The sequence below is a fragment of the Tachypleus tridentatus genome, chromosome 13 (assembly GCF_004210375.1).
Source record: "Tachypleus tridentatus isolate NWPU-2018 chromosome 13, ASM421037v1, whole genome shotgun sequence".
NCBI lineage: Eukaryota > Metazoa > Arthropoda > Merostomata > Xiphosura > Limulidae > Tachypleus > Tachypleus tridentatus.
In genome coordinates this window covers 110,058,854-110,081,788 of record NC_134837.1, presented here as the reverse complement: position 1 = coordinate 110,081,788, position 22,935 = coordinate 110,058,854, and the positions used below count along the sequence as shown (strand labels likewise).

At 34.9% G+C, this 22,935-nt stretch overlaps 2 protein-coding genes across 4 annotated transcripts in view; both read right to left on the bottom strand.

Moving 5' to 3' along the window:
- Positions 1-31: 31 nt before the first annotated feature.
- ox (ubiquinol-cytochrome C reductase complex subunit oxen) lies at positions 32-10,683 on the bottom strand. The gene is made up of 2 exons (XM_076484152.1): positions 10,445-10,683; positions 32-279 (listed from the first exon to the last, which is right to left on the bottom strand). The coding sequence occupies exons 1-2, from the start codon at positions 10,586-10,588 to the stop codon at positions 238-240; spliced, it is 186 nt and encodes a 61-aa protein (XP_076340267.1). The 5' UTR covers positions 10,589-10,683; the 3' UTR covers positions 32-237.
- Positions 10,684-18,516: 7,833 nt separating this feature from the next.
- LOC143236010 (transmembrane protein 132E-like) overlaps positions 18,517-22,935 on the bottom strand; it is a 60,865-nt gene continuing 56,446 nt past the window's right edge. For all 3 annotated transcript variants that reach the window (XM_076474201.1, XM_076474200.1, XM_076474202.1), the window contains exon 10: positions 18,517-22,873. In XM_076474201.1, the coding sequence (XP_076330316.1) occupies positions 21,575-22,873 (1,299 nt within the window). In that variant the 3' untranslated portion in view covers positions 18,517-21,574. The remainder of the gene's footprint in view (positions 22,874-22,935) is intronic.

Sequence of the window (22,935 nt, the reverse complement as noted above, 5' to 3'; positions counted from 1 at the left end):
AATTCAAAAGTTTTGGATATATTAATAACTGTTCTTTCCCATCAAATTTATTAGTTACTTTTCAAGGATTGTTCTAATTTTTACTATACATTACAATGTTTAGTTAAATCACTTCAGACAAGAAATTCTTTATGGTGAATATACATCTGGTGCTGACTGGTCTTCCATTGCCATCTAATGTCTAAACAAGTGCATGTTTTGCATCAGAAGGAGTCTTCTATTAACAGGCTGATTTCCTTATTTCTGTTCATAGTTCACTTTTATCTCCTTCCAGAGTTTCTAGTAAAATAAATAAATTTGTTATAGACACACACATAATTATGAAGTGTACAAATATAAAATAATCTGTGGTAAAAGAAATCTGTCTAATTTCATATCCAACTTTATAAATTAAATTATTCACTACCAACTCTGTTAAATATAGGACTTCAATAAATACACAATTGTGAAATTTCAGGGTTATCTTCTGCCATTTTTCTTTGTTCTGTAACAATGTACAAATGAAAGCAATCATGTTTCATATACGCCAGGAAGATCAAGAGCTTTCTCCAGACTTGTAGAATTGATGAAAAGTTATCTAAAGGATGAGTACATATAGACAAAATAATATAAGCTCTCCAGAAAGACTCATCTGGTTACCTAAAATTGGACTGGAAAATTTTGTTGACTAGCTAATACTCGTCTCCCAAGGAATCTTAAATTATGATCTCTATAGGAGTTTTGTCTTGGCCCTTCCTGCACTTTAACATTTAACTTTAATGTAACATTAAATCTTTCCCTATAAACTCAAAGTTGGTTTACAGTTAAGACCTGCAGGACTTAATATGGAGACCCATAAGTTGTCCCAGTTCAAAAACAATTTCAACCAATAAAGATGAAGAGGATTCGTTTTTGTACATTTTATAGTAGAGAAACTGAACACATTTGAAGAGTGAAAATTTATAATTTGAAAAACTTTTGACTATAAAGTGAGCTTTAGCAGCTTACAACCTTCATTAGTATTAAACTAGCAAAACTCTTGGCTCACATGCATCAGCATAAGGTTTTCTCTTTACAACAAGCAAGAATTTTATTATTTTAACTAAAAAAAGTTAAGAATAATACAAGTGATATTCTACCCCATAAGTGCCCAGTTTTTATTGTTTAGGAGTGGTAAAAAGTAAATGATGCACATTTTGTGGCTTCAGATAATTGCAGAGATCAGTTTAATTTTGAAAACAGTGAATTAAGAAGCCCTTCTAAAGAAAAATTTTGTAGAACACGCTTATAAGGAAAAGAGCAGGTTTATAGAGAAATAAAATCAATTAGCTTACTCTGAAAACCTGTTTGTATCACTTAAGGAGACAAATTAACCTTAACTATATAAAATGTACTGAATCACAGCTGTAAGTAGTTTAACTCCAAGAAATAGAACATATTAACCCCACAAGTATAGGCTATGTGGAATCACGACCACAAATATATCTCCGAAATTTCTGTAGGTTAATGATTAACAATACAAGACTCACACACAAACTATCAGATTTTTAAATTAAAAAATTGTAGAATGACAATTATCCAACATGCAGAGTAATTTTGATTTTAAGACAAAAATACTATTGTCTCAAATTTCATTCGCATAATTTTCATATCCTCCTAAACCAACCTAATAACCATGATAAAAATTAAGAAATAAATCCAAATTGCCCTTTCTTTTGTTTCAGAATGAATGTAAATCAATAGGAAACCTCAAATATTTATTCTTAATAACAGAAGGAATTTATTTTTATATTTATTAATTTGTCTTCTTGATCTTTGAACCAAATCTAAGTAGGAATACCCTGACAGAACTTGAAAATTATGTACTCACGTCCAGCTCGTGTTACTGTATCGAATAGCATAATGCACAAGCTGCTTGCTAGTATACCCTAAAAAGATTTTTCCTTTATCTTACCTAATAAACAAGTTTCTATTTTTATGATTAGTTATTTTTCTAATAAATAAAGAAAACAAATGAAAAATGAATAATCTTGCAACTAAACAAACATTTTTCATAAAACTTTTGTTTTATCTATTACTTTCTCTACTCTAACACTTAATTCTCCAGGTTGTATATAAAAAAATAAAAGTTACAATGTGTGAAATAAATTGTTTCAAAGAGTTTATATTTTTCACACTTATATTCTATAGTAATTTTAGGAGCAGATTTAAAAACTAGATGACACAATGAATAACACTGTCTTTATCAGTGTGGATCACTAAGTTACAAAGTAAAATTTCCAAAAGTTTCTTCTAATCTTTTCATACCTACTTCTTACATTTATCTATTTTTAACAGCTGATGTAGAAACCTGCCAAATATAAAACAATGAATCTTTACTTTGTTTGATGTTATTAATAACAAGTAAGCTCAAGCTGCACAATTTCCAGAACTTTCCCTGCTTTGAAAACACAGTGGTAGGATTTATCAACATGTTGACAGTATAATGGTTTCAACAACAATTGTCAAATGTGTTATAAAATGTATGTCACAACTTTCCAAAAAGGCCAGGTCAGTCCAGTAAGTTGATAAGCAAATATATCTTGCTGAATCTATTCAAATCCTGCCTCTGAGAACACAAGCTCCAATAGTTTTATTTGGAAAAGCTTGTTTTCATGTTGCTCACTCCAAGTCAACTGGCACAAAGTCAAGCCTTAAATACAGGACCATAGTACATGTATGGAACAGGCACAGCAGTGATAGCAGCAGAGCAGACAGACTTAGCTGCAGTGTCACCAAGCTCCTTTCCTCAAATACCAACGTGGTCTGGTATCCAGAAAAACTGGGTAGAAGTAGATGTTAAAGAGAAATAGGTCAGTCATTTTGAATATGGGTGAGATCATGGTGAGAACTAACGTGAAGCAATTCCAGAGACAATATAGAACTAAGCAAGTCAGTATAAATAGTGCAATTTAAGTATATGTGATCCAGGGTAAGAGAAATGGCATAATACAGTTCAGCAGTGACACAGAAACTGTAGAGGGGCTTCTGTGCACAACCACTGAACCATAACAAACTATGCCAGAGCACACACAGTCACCCAATTTTGAACCATCCATATAAATGGGAATAGCAGGATGGTTCAAAAGATGTTCAGCAAATAAAACACCACACTTCCAATCAGGAGTATCTGCTTTTCTCAGATGACATGAAGAAAAGTCATATTTCATGACTGTAATAAAGCCATGGTGGAATGGGCTGACCAGTGAATATAGCAATGTTACCCAAGAACACATCCAAGTGTGCCTGGATAAGAAGGCCATAAAGAACAATGGTAGATCATCTGTTCTGAAAAAGCATGGCTCACCGAGGAAGGAAAACAAAATCCCAGGTGGGATGCTGGGGTAAGGAACAAAGTTTGGAAGCATACAGCAAAGACAGTTGCAAACAGGAGAGGTGTACAGGAGGTTTGCGAGACTCTGTGTACAAGCTCTGGACTGGAGAAGTGCAGAAAGCCTCGGTGCAGAGCTTAAGTCCCTGATGATGAATGGAGTCCAGCATCTTCAAGGCCAAGGTCCTGGCAGAGTCATAGACCAGTAACCCATGGTCTAGTTTCGATCAAATAAGAGTACAATATATCTTCAGCATAAAACATCAATCCCCACCCCAAGTGGTGGAAGAGAGGAGACAGAGAATGTTCACTGCTCTTGTACATTTGACTTGTAGCTACTTGATGTGTGGTATAAAGGTCAGCTTACAAACAAAGATAAGCCCCAAGAACTTTATCTCAAGGACAAAGGGGAGCACAACTTCACCAACATGGAGTTCAAGATCAGGGTGAATACCCAGTTGGCTGCAAAAGTGCATGCAAACAGTTTGAGAAAGAGAGAGAAGTTAAAACCGTTGGCTGTGGTGTCCATTTCAGTAAATGATTGAGGGCAGTCTGTAGCTGCCACTCAATATACCTTATGTTCAACAACTAACATTAAATGTGAAAATTGTCAACACAGAGCCCATTTGCAACAGTGAGAGGGAGTTGTTCAGTGATGGCATTAATCTTTATACTGAAAAGTGTGACACTCAAAACACAGCCCTGAGGGACTCCAAGTTCCTGTAGAAAAGAACAAGAAAGTGTCGAACCCACACGAACTAGGACAAATGATCATGCAATCCATATAAGTGGAGGTCTTGCAAAATTCCATACCTCCATGTAGTATCACAAGCCTTCTCAAGGTCAAAGAATATTGATACAAGATGTTGTTTGAGAAAGCCTTCTCTAACTGATGTTTCAAGTCGAATCAGGTGGTCCATGGTGAACAGCTGTAATCGAACCTGGGTGGGTGAGAGGAGGTTGCTTGATTCCAGGAACCAAGCAAGACAAGCATTAACCACCTTCTCTAAGGTCTTACAGAGGCAGCTTGTCAAAGCAACTGGACAGTAATTTGAAGGAATCTTGGGATCCTCTTCAGACTTAGAGAAAGGTAAGACATAAGCCTGGTGCCAAGCATCAGGAAAAACATTCTCCTGCCAGACCTGGTTAAAGAAATTGGAAGAATAGGAAAAGTATCAGGAGATACATGGTGCAGCATCTCATAGTGTGTCATCAGGTCTGACCAACATACTGCCAGGCTGATGAAGGACCAGTACGAGTTCCACCAGTGTAAAGGAGCAATTATAGTCATAGAGATGATCAGCTCAAAAGGAAAGAGGTGATTGCTTTGCCAGAGTCCTAGTGGGTAAGAAGGTAGACGATGAAGCAGGAATGCTAGAAAACCAGCAAAAGCTTTCACCAAGAGTAGTGGTGATATTCCAAGTATCAGCTAATTTCTTGTCATCAGAAAGCAAGATCAAAAGGTGTACAGAAGTATATTGCCCACTGACCTTTTGAATCTTGTCCCATATGAATTTGGAACTGGTGGTAGAAGATATGCTGGTTGTGAACTTAATCCAAGATTCCTTCTGGCTTTGACGTCTAACCAGCCAAGCATGTACATGGGTCTGCTGGAAAGCAATGTGGTTCGAGAGTGTAGTATACCTACAAAAAGTATCCCAAACCTGACAAGAAAACCCACTTGTTAAGAAATATATGTAAAAACAGCTGGTTTGGGTTGAGAAAATTTTTATATAGAGGAGCGAACAACGTTTCAACCTTCTTCAGTCATCATCAGGTTCATAAAGAAAGAAAGAGATAACTGACTGGTCAGTTATTGGTCAGATACCTCTTTCTTTCTTTGTGAACCTGACGATGACTGAAGAAGGTTGAAACATTGTTCGCTCCTCTACATAAAAATTTTCTCATCCCAAACCAGCTGTTTTCATATATCCCAGGCCTGTTTTTGAGCCTTCTGTGCCATGTGGTAGGCAGGATTCCACCATGGATGAGGATATCATAAGAAACTTGTCAAGGTTTTAGGAATACTTGTATAATACAGTCAGTCACAGCTGCCACTCAGTTGTCTATAGATGGCTTACAGACAATGGCAGGATCAAGTTCTGTGAGTGCAGTGAAAGAGGGCCAGTTGGTTTGATCCAGCTTCCACTGGGGCATGCAGGTTGGGTGGCATCAACTGTGCCCAGTCTCTCTCAAAATGATAGGAAAATGATCACTGCCTTGTGAGTTATTGTCAACACTCCATGAAAAGTAGGAGAATAGTGAAAGGGAGCAAACTGAAAGATCAATATCACTACCTCCCCTGAGGAGATTATGTCCATTAAAGTCCCCCCATGATTAAAAAGGGAGATGACAACTGTTCAACAACAGAATAAAGTTCTGATTGATCATAGATCTCTTCAGAAGACAGGTAAAGAGAACAAACAGTGATGGTACGACACAAAAAAACATGGATGGCTGCGGCCTCTAAGGGCATGTCAAATGGCAAAAACAGGGTGGGCACATGCTGATCAACCAACAGTGCCACCTACCCTCCCTGCACTGGTTCATCACACATTCTGTCAGTTCTGTACAAAGAAAACTGCTGAAAGGTGACTGTATCAGCAGATTTTAGAAATGTTTCCTGTAAGAAAAGGACATACAGCATGGTAGGAAGCAATCAGTGCTTTGATGTCATCCAGATTAGAATGTAAACCTCAACAGTTCCATTGTATTAAAGTAGCCATTTTATTTGTGTATGCAAATTGGGTGGATAGCCCTTCTGTTTTCGACTACATCTTTTTTCTTTATTCCAGGGAGGTTTATTGACCTCCATGGATCTTGCCCTGGATCGATTGGGCAGGTCTTTTGTTGGAAGATTCCAGTGACTGAGGACATGAACGAATGATCATTTTGCATCTTGGGGTTTGCTGAAATGAATGTTAGGGACAGAGATGGGTGTTGACATTGATTCATCAACTTTTTTAACCATGGAGGTCAAAAGACTTTTCATATGTTTTGAGGATGATTCTTTCGGAGGCACAGAGAGATCTGCCTGCACTCCACTGTAGTAGTGGAATAAAGTGCAGCAGTATACATCTGAGATTAAGTGATGGACAATAACTTTCAACCCTCAGTGTAAGTAATGTTTTGAATCATTTTCAAATGCTGCACCTCTTTTTGTTCCAACCACTTAAGGAAAGAATGAAAGTAGAATGGGTGAGAGCCATTACAATTAAAGCAATGAGTCTATTTCACACTCATAAGCATTGTGGTCCTTACCATCACAATGAACACACAAAGAACCACGATGTGATGTCAAGTGACCAAACTGCTAACACTAAAAACATCTTAGAGGGTTTGGATTATATGGACATACTTTGGAATTAAGATGGTGGTTTGCCTTGATGGTGGCAGGTGGAATGCAGTGATGTAAATATTAAAATGAGGACTTTGGTCGGCATCATAATTCCATCTTTGTGAGTGGAGATACACTTCACTGCAGAAACCAGTGAGAATCTCTGACTTAGGGATTTTCTTCAAACCCCTATCAACAATAATGCCTCTTGATGAATTCAAAGTAGCATGGTGAATAATTTCAATTTGTATATCTTCAATCATCTTTGAATGTAAGAGGAGTTTGCTGTGTTTAGATGTAGATGTTTCCACTAATATGTCACCACAGCAAAGCTTTTTGACTGACTTTGGAGAGCCACCAAGTCCCTCTAGTCCTTTCTGAATGAAAAAAGGGAGACATTTGCCCTAAAGCTTTATCTGAATAAATAAGGTTCAGATGTTATAGATGTTGAAGATTGCTTCTCAGAATCTTAAAAGATGTGGCCATTTACCTATGGACTGTTTTTCACTATTTTATGTAAATTTTTATTTGGAGGATCCATAATAAAAAAAAGAAATATTTTGGTATCCACTGACCCCACCCACCAGAATCCTCTCCTCCCCTTCATGGGTCACCATGCACAGCAAACATGTGGATGGATGTTTAAATCCCAAAGGAGGTAAACTGAATGAACAGAACCTTCCCTGTGAGGTCCCCTCACCACATACAGGAATCCACACTGAGGGGCAAAAGACAAGGTCAGGATCAGAATGGTCTTAAAGGTGGATAGAAGGATACAAGGTGTGAAATCAGAATTACTTTCCAAAGCAACAGAATTTGGGGGCATAAAAGAACAGTCAGGAACTAAGGAGCAAAATATAGCAAACCTTGATTACAAGCACTATGAAATGATGGTAGCCACATCCCAACAATATGAGAAATATGGATAACAAAGAAAAGTAAAATAAAAAACAATCAGAAAGTTTCAAACAAAAGATGAGCAAGAGCATATAGGACAGCAATGAGATTCCAAATTAAAATGTAGAAGACAAAACCACCCTATAACTCAAAACAAAATAAACTGATAGGTCTCAGTCACAAAACCAAGTGAACAAGGAAGGCAATGGAGGAATGGTAGGAAAGGAAGTACAATAACCAAGGCATATCAGCAAACAACATTAAGTATACCACCTATGTTGGTACAACAACAAAGAGAAAGGACAAATTGGACAGGAAACCAAGAAAGTTAAAAAACCTGAAAAGTCCTGACCTTCAGGCAAGGAACCAGAATAAAATCTCATAGATAGACAATGCATGTATAGATGGATGACACAGAGTTATCTGAACTATTGATATGACACAAGGAAGAAGAAAGAAGGATATACACTTACACAATGACCTGTCCAATCCATTGCTCTCTCCATTGGATGAGGAACAGGAGACCAAAAATGGGGAATGTTTATATTGAGATAGAGGCAAAAGCATCCAAACCAATAATCCTTAAAAAGTTTATTTTTAAATTTTCAAAGTATTTATAAAATCAAATTAAAGATAGCAGATAGCGTGAAAAATGTATTCACACCTTTGAATAATTTTTCCAAAAGAAGCATCATTCAGAATTTGTGATAAGGTTATGAATATCAGATATCAGAGTGTCATGTATGACAGCTTCTATGATCACCTACATCTAATTATTAATAAGTACTAACTAGTTTATATAATATGTTTTGGCTGTTAATCTGCTACAATTTTGAAAGAATTCTGCATTTTGCAGTTGTCTGCATTTTAATTCTGGTACTTGATAGAAAAGCTCAAGCACTATCCACTCATCCAGAGTCTTTCTTGTTTGGACTTGTATCAACCAACTGTTTTCAAAGAGTGTATTCAGGTTTTGTCAACTTCTATACCAGGTAACGTGAGTACATCATGTGGTTAAATCCCATTTTTTCAATCATTTCATTTCAGCATATGGTCCTTCCTCTACATATGTTTATTACACTTCTTAAATCTAACTTTTGTTAGCTGTTGTTTTTCTTCTCCAATGTACTGGGAGTACACATCCAGAGTCATGTTATAATTTTTTTTTTTATTCTCAAAAGAGACTTTTGACACAGGGGAATATAGCTGTGTCATTAATTATCTTCTTGCTTATTCTTCAGGTTTATCTTCATTCTCTTTTTCAAATGTTGAAGTAAGGGCTAGATAATTATGTTTTCTTCCTTTTCCTTAGCCACTTCTGTATTACAAATCTTGTTCATTCTGGAAATTAACCTATCTATGACTGTATTTTCCATTATTAGGATAGTTGAATTAATGATCAAGGTTCTGATTAGTATTTGTAGGTTTTCTGTAAACTCCTATCGTATATTAGTTGTATGTCTTGGTAACAATCATATTATTTTATACTATTCCTATTTTGAATTTTATTACTCGATATTGCCTTTTGAGGTATTTCACAAATCCTGGAATCTTATCTATTGTATATGGCCATCTTATATAGCTGTTTTTATGGCATTGTCTTTAAAATGCTCCATGTAAAGATTACTTGGTACTGGTGAGGTCTTTTTGTTGTTAATAATATTTTTCTTCCTATTGGAAGTAATTGATGATGAAACAGAAGGCCGCAAGTTTTATTATTTTCAAACTGCTGACAGAGTATCAGCAGTGTTTTAAGGGTTTTGAATACACTGAAGTTGATCAAAGTCTCTCATGAATTTATTCTAATTGCTTTTATAATGTTCACAAAATGCACAGGGTTCTTAACATGTATGTTTTACCACTTAATGGTAACATTTATAACTACATACAAATAATACAAAGGATTAGGTTCTTATTACTAACAATACCATCACATAGTGCAAATCTATTTCTATAGAAGGGCTGATACTGATGCAGTGACAAGTACACTTGTGTCCTCCACTCTTCTCACATGTTGAGAGGAGATGGATGAGGATGAAAGAGACGAGAGCCACTTATGTGCTGGCTCACATAAGATCCCTCATAAAAATGCAAAACTTAATACACGGTAAGTACCAGGCAAAGGGAATGCTCACTACTTTTATTAACAAGAAGTTAAGAAAACCCAGTATCAAATACTAGCCACTACCAATACCATCCAAATGGCAAAATGCTACAGAAACAAAGCATATAAACTAGTTAATTATTAAAAGTATACAGCAATATAGGTTACAAACGATGACAAAAAAAGCATTATGCACTTGCTATAAACCCCTTGAGTTTAACGTTCCTATCCCTATCACCACTTGTAGGGGCTAGAGGGGGCTCAACAACCCCAGAGCCCATGGTCTTAATAGAAGACACTGAACATTTTATTCTCTGTAAAATTCCATGGGATATAGGGCCCACACAACCTTAAATCCGCCACTGCCTATCACTACGAGTTTCAACTTTATGAGAAAGCTTGATAAATACATAAACAATGAGGGCTGGCTTTAAGATTGTTATTTTTGTTTAATTTATTTATTAATAGTTTTAGTTTAGTGTGAAGAACTGAACAGCCGAGAGGAACTAATAATGGCAACAGATCCCATGTTGTCCCAAAATGTTACTACTGCTAGTAGTGCTAGCACTAGAATGCACGTTTTATTTTTGAATAGGGAACTAGAAAACTAGTTACTAAGTTAGCTTCAACCTTTTAACTACTTACCTATATAATTAAATATAAAAAGTAAATTGAGGAAATACTTCAAATATCAGTACAAGCTCCAATTCAAAATTATTTTAAGTTAAACGAAAAGGTCTCTCTTACTTTTACTTACCCCCTTATTAATATTATCAAAAACTGTATCAGCAAGCATGTCAAATCCTCTTTCGAAAAAGAAAACTCCACCAATTACAGCAAGAGCATATGATGAAGATCGACGAAATATAGTATGATAAACTCTGGCCACAAATCCCGCCATGGCGCCTTCTGACCTCTATCTATTAAAGGATAGGCTTCACTGTTGAGGGTTAGTACGTGCTGCCCTCTATCATTACAAGATTACTAAAGGAGAAGAAAAAGAAGAGAAGAAGAACGCGGCCAGTATTTCTGTTTAAATATAGTCTGTTTATGTTCTAAGGAAGAGATATAACCGGGGATGCTCAAAACATTTCGTTCGCTTCACCTCGCTCAAGACAGTCGTTAGATCTCGCTACCCGAAACAAATAAATAACGAAAAAAAAATTTTCTTTAATTTTATTTGAAAGATCGATGGCAAACGAGCATCCACATAAAAACCGACAACAGACACCGATGAGTTAATATTACAATAATCAACGGCTGATGTGGAACTCAGGGTTCTTCAGAGCCGTGAGAGATCCGTAAATCCTATGCCATGATTTTGATGTGGAGGAAACGAGAGAACCCCGAAAAAACCACTTTCATTACTCGGGCTCTGATTATTCCCTGGAGTGTCTGATTGGTGGTTAGAGTTCCTTCCTCTGTAAAAACATATAAAAAAACAATTGGAAATTGTCAAGTTAGTGTGTTTCTTGTTTTAGCATTATGGTAGTATATTTAGCTAACTTTTGTATTTTCTCACTAACTTGAGGTTGAATATTGAGGGAAACCAAGTAGCGTGATGGGGTATACCTCGGTAGCCGCTATACTATGCGTATTGCCTGGTATTGTATATTCTCTAATTGTTTCCTGAAGTGACTGGACGTGGTGCAAGTGACGATACATTCATATTCCATGAGTGGCTTGATAAACGCTTTATATATATATATAGTGTCTGGGGAGCATCCTCTATGGGTGCCGCCGATTGTCTAAGGAAGGTTACGCGTAGTTTCGCCAATTTATAAATTCTTTTGAAATGGTTTGTCCAGTAAGGTGCCCTGTTCAAAGTGACTCAGAGGAATTTGATCGATTTAGGAAATTTAATGTTAGTGTCTAATAGATTCTATTTGGTCTGTATAATATTCTTTTCCTTTTTCTTTTAAAGCCTTTGTAAAATATAATTGATTGTGTTTTGTGAGGGTTAAGGGCAACACGCCAGCTATTACACCACGTCATTATGTGGTCCAGCGAAGTTTGAGCTTTACTAGCCGCAAGTAGGGGAGCACTCGATGTACTCCAAGCTGCTACATCGTCTGCATGTTGCGACACGTGAGTATACGAGAGTTCTGGGAATGGGATATCATTAACGCAAGTAATATACAACAGTGGGCTTAGGGCAGATCCCCGTGGTGCACCAGCCTTAAGCGTGAACAGACGTAAACGCTATTGGTGGATGCGAACTCTGGCTCGTCTATTTGTGAAAAGCTCAAAATCCATCTGATTATTGTGTCAGGGATCTTGAGTTGGTGTAATTTAAATAACAACCCATTATGCTAGACAATGTAAACAACTTTCTTAACATCGAGAAATATAGCGACTGTCATGTGTTTACGGTTGAATCCTTAAAATATGGTTTCAGTTAGTCGTACGAGATGATCGCTTGTCTGTCTTTTTCGTCTCGCCGCGTTTTGGATTTCTCTGTCATATCGATGAGTTCCAGATGATATAGTAGTCTGTTTGCTAATTATTTTCCATTAATTTACCTGTAAAATTGAGGAGGCTTATTGATGTGTAGTTTACTGGGTCACATGTGTCAGTAAAAGTTTTGGGGCAAACATCAATAATTGTGCTTTTCAAGTGTCTTGGGAAATAGCCTGTTTTGAAAGATAAATTGTATAATATAATAAGGTATTCAATGTACTTGTCAGGGAGGTGTTTAATGACTAAAATCTTGATTTTATCTTCCCCTGGGGCAATGTTCTTTAGTTTCTTGATTTGTGACTTTACTTCCACTACTGAAATCTGTCTTGCGATATCCTGGTATTCGTGATCTGTGATATCATTCGTCGGTGATTGAAAATGTGGCTTTAAAATAGTATAATTATTTTCAATGAAATCGATAACCACGGTAAGGTGACGTTGATCAAACGAAGGTAGATCTGGGGTCTTAAATGCTGATGACAAATACTGGGTAAACAATTCGGCTTTGTTCACATCGGTGGTGACTGTAATGTCATTGAAAGTGATTTTATAGTTGCTTCCTGACGGTGAGTTGTTGCATATTGACTTAAATTTCATTCAGAAAGTTGCTGAATTTGATTTATTGAAATCTACTGAGTGGCAGAAATTTTCCCTGTTGGTGTCACATTGTTGCTTCATTCGTGCTTTGATAATATTGTTTTGTTTTTTTCTGTTAATATGTGTTTTAGCGAGATGATCTCGTGTGGTAATAACTTGACATCTTAGTTGTCTGCGTTGTTTGATGTGTTCATAGATTTCCGGGACGAGCTGCCACGCTTTAAAGTTTGGCGCATTATATTTGTGAAATATGATTGCGCTATAATTTATTGCATTGCGTCTTTCAATTATGCACTAACAACGAAAGCGCTTTTCTGGTATGTATGATTACAAAGTTCTTCTGTAAATAATTTATCCGACAAAAGTTGTGTAACGCTCAAAGTTTTTTCAATGAATAACTTGCTCATTTATGAATTAAATATCAATTGGAGAGTCTCATAGCACTGCACAACAATTTTTTTAAAACGTTTTTGCTGATTGTGACAGGTACCTGGTGGGTATGCACAAATATAGTTTTGGTTTCGTTTCATCACGTAGGAATTCTGAGAAATAGACAGTTAACTGTTTACTGGCAATAACGTATTTAATTGCGTTTATATTTCTAATACGCTATTAAGTTCAACATAATTAAAAGTGTTTTGCTCCTGATTTTCGTTTGTATTCAATGTCCAGTGCATCACGTTGCAGTGTCCAATAGTAGTCAGCAAGCATTGACGGATTCCAGTTGCCCTGGTATCGTTTTTCCATTGTAGCAATGTCCTGGTGAAACTGAAGATTTCGATGAAACGGTACGTGATGGGAAAATTTGCATGTAATTTCCGTGATCAGCAGTCAAAAATCTATAAGGAACACCCAATAGTATTCAAGAAGAAAACACTTTGTTGTGCAGTGTAATCAATCATAATGTTAGAAAACACATAAGTTCAGGAAGTCTTGATATAAATAATCCTAGTTCTTTACATTATTGATTAACAGTTTTTAGTTACTCACTTGTCAAAAAGAGTATGTGATGAGCTGATTGATCTTATGTCAAAAACGAAAGTCAGAATATCAGTTTTTGAAGACCTACAAAAATCAGGTTGTTTCAGTTTGTCAGTTGATTCAACACGTGGCCTTTTAAATGTCGATCAATTGACGGTTGCTATAAGTTACGTATTACCAGAAGATAGCTTTCCCATTGAAAGTTTTGTCTTTTTTCGAAATAAAAAACACAGTTTACTTCAGCAGGTGCATAGGTAAATCGTATGAAAATACTGCCAACTTGTCAGAATGATATCATGATATGCAAAAAAGAAAAAGGAAAAAAAAAAGCTTCTGGAGGAAAACAAATATGCTACCTACATTCCACGTGATACACATTCCCAAAATTTTGTAGCCCGTGAAGTTACTGAAAGCAGTAAAATAATACAAGAATTATTTTTTTATTCTTCGTCAAAACGCTGGACAAATGATTTTTAGGTAAGAATTACATTGTATAGTTGATGGTTATGACTCAATAATTGATGCTATTAATCACATTCATGAGAAAAAGTGATACGAGGAGAGAATCTGGTAATTTGTAAGAGAAAATAGAAGAATTTGATTTCGTGTTCATGCTAGAGCTTTAGAATTGTTTGTCGGACCAGTTCCACAAAACTAACAAGGCCCTACAGGGTGGAAGGATAGCCCTTAGTATATGTTTATACTTATATATATATATATCTCCCTCACTTACTTCTTGCAAAAAAAGAAACACGTGAAGGTTTTGATGGTATCGAACTCAAAGCAAAATAATATTTACCTAGTGTAAACTACAAGTATCTATAAATGGAAACGAATTGAAAAAAATGTTGACGATAGTGATTCACCTAATGTTGATAAAATGCTGTTTACAAAGGATAAATTGCGGGTAAAATCTTTTATACTCATTATAAATGCATTTTCAAAAAACTCGAAGGAACAAGCAATTATACATAAAACTTGACAAACAAGTTCTCGTTTCTGGATAATCTAAACGCTTCGGAAAAACAGCTAAGTTCAAGTGTAAAACTTCTCATGAGAGAATATCCTGGTAATGTTAACCTTATTGGAAAAATCAAACATTTTCATGGTTTCATGAAGGCAAATTATGCAGATAAGGGATTTTTTTATCATAAGGGTCCTTATCAAGTCATAATACAGGATAAGAATCAGCATTTTCTAATGTTCGTTACTAATACACATCAAGAATAAACAATTGATAACAATGTTGCAAGAAAGCCTCTGCATGAGCATCATATGCACTGAAAGTTACAAACTACAAAGACTAATTTTTTAGGACATCATCGACAGCTTTTGTCTCGTATAAAAAGACCATTTGTTCATTTAAGTTAAGCGGTTCTTCGACACCAAAGTTTCAGAAATTTTATTCCAAATGTGTTGAATTTGCTTACTGTAGTAATGTAAATTGACAGGCACGCGAGACCTGAGTCTTATGTCTGGTAGCGCCGGATGGCAGTAGACAAGTTGCTGGTGGCTGATGCTAGAAGTTGTTGTTTTGAATTAAGCACAAAGCTACACAATGGGCTATCTGTGCTCTGCCCACCACGGGTATCGAAACCCAGTTTCTAGCGTTGTAAGTCCGCAAACATACCGTCAGTTTAATATATATGCAAAAACGGCTCGTTTGGGTTGAGAAAATATTTTACATAGAAGAGCGAACAACGTTTCGACCTTCTTCGGTCATCGTCAGGTTCACAAAGAGATTTAGTTTGAATTACCTAAAAAATGTTTAACTCGTTCATTTTTAAGAATATCTCTCTCTAATATGGCTAGATGGCTGGAGAAATTTGCATCACACAAGAAAACCTCAAGTGATGCATGTACTAACTAAGTTCATACATTTTTGTGCATCTCGCTCTCTCTTACCATTTGATTGTGTTAGATTATGTTTTTCCTGTTTGGGTTCTAAAGTTGGTTACCACATCATAACCATAATATTATTATAATATTTTCTTCCTCACCTTAGTGGTATTAAAGTTTTTATTAATCAATAAAATAATTACTTGTCACTATGTGTTCTTTGTTGTTCAACATTATCAAATAAGAGCATGAAACCATCGAAACTGAAACGCCACATGGATACCAGACATACAGAATACCTGAGTAAGCCAACAGATTTTTTCATAAATAAGAAACATGAAAGTTTTTTTGCAAACAAATAATTTCACGCGCTTTTCTTTTATGAGATCTTCTAATGAAGACTTGGTTATGGCCTCATATGAAATTTTAAAACTAATAGCCGAGACAAATTGTCCGTATACTATTCACAAAACATTAATACTTCGTATAGTACAAATAATTACATATCGTGTTTATAAAAAAAAAGAAAAGAAAATCAGTTGAATTTACAGTCCTTATCTAATAACACAGTCAGTGTTTTCATTACAAATGGATGAAAACACAGACATAGCAGATAATGCCAATTTAATGCGCTTTGTAAGATTATATATGATTATAAGGACACAATTCATGAAGATTTGTTTTGTAAACCACTTTCAACAAGAACAACAGCTAAAGAAAATTTTATTTTCATTAATTATTTCATAATTTAGATTGGTACTCAGTGGAAAAAAATGTGTTGGATTGAGTACCGATGATGCTCGCTCAATGGCAGGTTGAAGCATTCACACAGAGGCGTTAACTGTGAATAAAATGCCCTTACATTTGAATCAACTATGCAAGAATGTGTTAAATTCATAAACAGCATAACATCTCGTTCATTGAATTCCAGAATCTTTACTGCTTTGTGCAAAGAATTAGGAAGTGAAAACGAGCATCTCCTATTACAATGTGAAATTCGGTGGTTATCAAAAGGAAAAAAAAATGTCTTAAAAAGACTCATCGAAATAAAAAAATGAAATTATCTTGTTTTTAGAGCAACATCTTCCATCAGCAGTGGATGCAATAATCAAATTTAGAGTCAGGTTTCATAATTTGCATTGGTTAATTAAGGTGACCTATTAATGTAACATTTTTGGCTTCTTAAATGCGTTACATTTAAATTTATAAGGTGCTAACATAAATATTTTTAAAGTCCAGGAAAAGATAGAAGCAGCTATAAAAATTTAACTTGAGGCACTTTAAGTTGAGAAGAGAAAGTACAAGTCTTTCTCTACTAATTAATCTTCTTTAGTCAAATGACCTTCGATGTTCAACGAGAATTACTCACCTGCTCGAGTTAGGTGGAAAGGACTCTGGAAATACCACGAACATTTATAGATTTTTCTAAGTTTGTTTTTGTTTTTTGGAATTTCGTACAAAGCTACTCGAGGACTATCTGTGCTAGCCGTCCCTAATTTAGCAGTGTAAGACTAGAGGGAAGGCAGCTAGTCATCACCACCCACCGCCAACTCTTTTACCAACGAATAGTGGGATTGATCGTCACTTTATACACACCCACGGCTGGGAGGGCGAGCATGTTTAGCGCGAACCCACGACCCTCGGATTACGAGCCGCACGCCTTACGCGCTTGGCCATGCCAGGCCCCAGATTTTCCTAAAGCACAGAGTTTCTTTATATGAGGCGAGAGAGTTGTGTTCACTCTACAGTAATGGCACAAATAATAATCCTGACTTTAAGAACTTTTTTGGTCAATGAAAGTGTCTCAATCTCTATTACTGGATTGCACATTATTGTTAGGTTTGTAATCCTATACAGGTCATCAGTGTTAAAGAATATTCCAGTACGTACTTAACTATTATGGCTTTCTTTTATTGAAAGGTAGACATCTGTGTTGTATGTAAGTAAGTGTTCACAGGAGGAAGAGAATGTTATTATCACTTCTTAGGAGAGAAATGTAACGTACATTTGTTTATGAAATTTAATTACTTTCGTACACAGTTAGTTTCATTTGATCTCAATTATTATAATACATAAAAACATATTTAAAATATACTTTTTAATTATAGCTACACTTGCGCGAGATTATGCTTTTTCTGTTTGGGTTCTAAGGTTGGTTACCAAATAATAAATTTAATAATATTATATTTCCTTCTCCACCTTAGTGGAGAATTAAAGGTTTTATTAATCAAATAATAAGAAAAACTTAATAATATTACAATAACAATGTAAGTTTACTTTTAATATTACATGTTATTAAAGATGTTTACTGGTATTACAAGTAGAATAAACAATGGAAAAGGTTTATTTTGAATTGTTCTCAAAACTGTTCAAGGGCTATCTGTGCTAGCCATCCCCAAGTTAGCAGTAATAGACAAGAAGAAAGGCAGCGAGTCAATACCACCCACTAACAACTCTTGGGTTACTTTTTTACCAATGAATAGTGGTACTGACGATCACTTTAAAATGCCAACATGGCTGAAAGGGTGAGCATACTTTGGTGTGATGGGGATTCAAACCCACGACCCACAGATTAAGAGTCGAATGTTCTAACCAGCTGGCCATGTCAGGCCTAGAAGTAAAAAAACAAACAAACATCATTAATTCAGTAATAAGCTTTTTCACATCCAGATTATAAATTTATTAATTAAGCAATATGCGTTTCATGTTAGGGCAATAAAACTATTGATGTATTAGTAAGAACCAAAGTTATTAACAGAGTAATGAGCATTTTATGTTTAAATAAAAAGCTTCTCACACACCAGTGAGAAAACAAATGTTACTATATCAGTACTTGCTCTTTTTATGGATAGTATAATTATTCACATATAATCAAGAAAACAAGCATAATTAATTGAGTAATAAAATATTTCAACTTCGGATTAGAAAGTTATTACAACAATCACAACTGAAAAAGTTTTCTTATTTTTTATTCATGAATTTGTACACAGTTTTACCAATCACAATATTACATGGCATACAAGATACGAACTACAGAGAAGAAACATAGATGACAACAGATTTTTCTAAGATGTTACCTGAATGAATGATTAGGTTCATTAGAACACAGAGTACAAGTCTGATATGAAAAATTAAGTTACTGAATAACTGTAACTCCTTGCTATAACAACACTATCAATCCTTTTAAGTATTTTCTATGGTAATATGGCCTCAGTCTTTGTCTTGTTAAAGAACATACAAATAAAATTAACATTTGATAAGGTTAAATCATTAAATGAGTTAGGGCTTTAATTGGTGTTAAATTCTTTGATTAACACAACAAAACTAATTTGTTACTAAATGCTTTAAGACTTAAAATACTTTTCAGTATAAAACCATAATTTCATTTACAGAAAGTTATTTTGAGACACACAATATTTGAATACAATTCTCCTTTTGACACAATATTCATAAAACAGTTTTGTAAACTTCAACAGCAACTTATGGTGTAACTTACTTTTATTCTAAGATATGAAGAAGCTGCATTCACTAGATTATTTTAAAACTGGAAATAATACAGATCTTTTCTTGCTATAATACACAAAAGATCTGACTTGATTGTTGTTAAGCGTAAAGCCACACAATGCACTATCTGTACTTTGACCATCACAAGTTATTAAACCCAATTTTTAGTGTTGTAAGCCTGCAGACCTACCACTGAGCCACTATAGTCAATAAACAAAGGCAAAAGTGAGTTAAAATAACACAGATTTAGAAAATCTACATTTCCAATGAGGAAGTAGAAAAGTGTCAAAACTTTGGACATAATATCAGATGTTCAACATTAACTGAATATTATAGATTTACATAAAGCTACATGTAGCACCAATAATAACTTATAATTTATGGATACTTCATTTATTGGTGTTTTTAATTTAAAATATTTAAAACTAGAACTCACAATAATGTGAAAATAATTGTACTGTCTACTGGAGAGAAAGAGAGATTACATATTCAAACTTCCACTAAATACCAATTTGTCGTAATCTCTGAGTTCATTATTATTTCACACTACATAAAAATATATAACTTATTTTTGCACCTTTTCATTCAGAACATAGTGGTATCAGTTAAGTTTATGAGTACACACAGTAAAGTAGTACCTCTCTTACAATAAAAATTGATAAAGCTAAAGATATTTTTCACCAATACTTTTACTTATGTTTCCCTCTACTATAATGGAATAATAATAAAGTTCTTAAATGGCTAAGTAAATACACAGATGTGTATACATAAAACCTCTATTACAATTACTGATTTTTTGTGCCTTTTGGCAACAAATACCATCATATCCATTAATATAACATACTAGCTTTTGTAACATAGTCTAGAGATACAGAAAGTTTATTGTAAAACATCTTGCACTTGCATACAACTGTCTCACCCAATGGTCAGAAACTAAACACTGAAACCATTTTCAATTTCCAAGTGGTTAACATTTAGTTCAAGATATGGAATGTCAATCTCAACAAGACATATTCACAGAAAACTTCACTTTTAACTCGATACCTGCTATATTACTTGATTAGATATCTAAAAGTTACTTTGTATCAATCAGTGCTGTGTCTTGGTATTACTCTAAGCACAAGTAGAAAAAAATTTTGATTTTAATTAAAATTACTATAAGATAAGAATAAAAAATAACAATATAAACATAACAATATAAAACATTACAAAGTACTTTTTACAACAATAAAACTTTCATAAATATCACAAAAACTACTTGAAAAATCAAGTTAGAAATCTCTAAATAAATGTGCAAAATGGCAACAACTTGACATAATAGGCTGTTGATTTGATATCTAATATTAACCTGAGAATAGCATCAAAGGAGGCTAAGATGGATATTAATTTGAAAGATGGAAAGTAGAAAACAATCTTTAAAATAAAGCCAACAAAAAGGTGGAAAGAAGTGAAATATCTTTTTGACAGCCTATTTTTTATCATCTTAATATTTTTAAGACATCACTCCTTCTGTTTTAAAATTGCCTTAAAATTAAATAATCAACACAACTTTTGAAACATGACCTGATGACTATCTCCATCTAGAAACTAAAGCTCATTAACATTTTAGAGAAATAGAGGAAATAAAAAAACAGCAACACTAACAAAACTGATGAATGAGGATTTCAATCTTTTTGCTCACAGTTCATGTACATTTGACAAAGAAGAATTTTTCAGTTGATACCTAATGATGGATATATTTCAAATATTATTGATTTTTCTATGTATGCTTTATTGTTTTAAACAAAATACAAACTTTATTTTACATAGTTAATGATTTCATAAAGATCTCTTTCCAAAAATTATGGACATACTATTTTCAAAACAAAACATAAAATTATAAGAAACAGTTATCTTATCAGTAAAGCTAAAGACATTTTCATTCCAAGTTTACCATTATACCAGTATCTATGAAAACTTCTCCAAAACAAAGTGTTGTGCAATCTATTATCATAGCAATCATAAATGACTGGTTCTTCACTAAAAACAGCTATGGTACAACATAGAAGGTTCTAGTCTTTGACAACTCATTTTTATTATACTTAGGAAATTATTTTCAGAACTTTGTTAAAAGAAATATTAAATTTTAAAAGTATAGAGAGGAAAGATGCAATTATAAAAAATAAAAGATACATTAACTTGATTTTCTAGAAAAAGTTTTGAGTATTTGAGAGACACTATAACAATCAAGTGAAGTTGTAGATTCATATTGATAATTGATGAAAATTAAAAAAGAAAAATGGAATATTATGTTTGTCAAAAATGTTTACTCAGGCATGCATAAAATACATTAACTACTGAAGTTTTAATCCTTGGAAATGGGAGACATAGAATGTGAAATTTCAGGCAGGGACAATGTTTGTAGGTTGGAAAACAATCAAAGTAGTTTCTGTCAATAATCAGAATGTCTGCCCTCTCTAACTGAGCTGCATTCACTATTGCACTAAACTAACAAGTCTTCTGGATCTCATGCATCAGATTCTTTCAGATTATCAAAATACTGCATGAGTTGATCATAGTCCATACCTCTGGCTACTGTATCCCAATCCATCTGGTTAATTTCATCCATTGCTAAGGGATTTTCCACCAAAAGAAGGTTCTTGTTTTCTTTCAAACCCTGACCAATTGCTCTTTGAATGGGAAGATTCTGATGGGGAGGAACTGGAGGAGGTGTATTGAAGGTAGACAAGGTTGTTTGGAGGTTCAATTTGCTGTGATTATCCGAGAGAACAGGAGAAGGTATTACACTGGTTTGAATTCTTACCCGTTTTTCTCGTGAAGTTTTATTTGCTGATTCAACATCTATGAGAGATGGGAGATGAAGAGCATTTTCATTTGCTAGGCTGTTAATTGTACCATTCTCAATCAAGCTTGTTTCATCTTCTGTATCATTAGCTGCTTGCTGTGGGTTGGTGGTGATGTGAATGCTGATTTCAGACCCAGGGAATGAAAGGTTGCTTGCTCGACAACCACTACCAACTGACCTTCCAGTTAAACTTTTATCTCGGCGTTGGAAAATTCCTCCCCGGTTTCCCTGACTCTCATTCATTGGGAGCAAGGTTTGAGAACAATGAGTATTAACTGAATTCCTTTCAAGAGTAGCTCTGCCCAGCCACACCCAGTCATGGGCATGAGCTACTGACTCACCACTCTGGGCAACAGGAAGTTGCTTTCTCTTGTAGCGGACAGCAAATACTGTGCAACTGACCACAAAAACTAGACTAGCCACACAGAAAACCCCCAACATAGCATACAGCCCAATTTCTAATGGGGTTAAGTTAGCTCGATGCCCACCAACTGTATGTTGGCGAGCTTGCACTGTTGGTTCGTAGAAGTAGGGCTTTCCTTTCTCGAGGCTGTTAATCCCATCTTGGTATAGTACATCATTAACGTCTCTAATGCCATCAACCCTATTCAGCTGTCTGTCATGAGGGCCAAGCTTACCTCGAAATATGCTGTCACTCAGCACAGAGCCAGTAAGTGTCGATTCTGTAAAATTTACATAAACATAAGAATAAGCCATAGCCAAAGGTTGACTTCGACGCTTCTGACAATGAGCAGATAACTCCAATGATACATGCAATAGATCCCCTTTGCCCTGGCCAATTGCAATCACTCTGGGATGGTGAAGTCCTGCCATTGGAGCAAATGCTACAACTCCACTATCAAAGGTGTCCACTGACAAGTGATAGTCTGTTTCAGTGATATCAGATAGCGAAGTCATAGTACCATCAGAGTAGTGAATGTTTATGTGCAGCAATCCTTCCTGGAGAGAAAAGCAGCATTTTTACCACATACATATAATTATCACTATCAGGAATTAGATTA

Excerpts from the sequence above, each read along its gene's own strand:
- ox (XM_076484152.1), bottom strand. The coding sequence starts at position 10,588 with ATGGCGGGATTTGTGGCCAGAGTTTATCATACTATATTTCGTCGATCT. Across the intron at positions 280-10,444 it reads TTGATAATATTAATAAGGGG|AAACTCTGGAAGGAGATAAA; the intron begins GTAAGTAAAAGT and ends TTATTTTACTAG.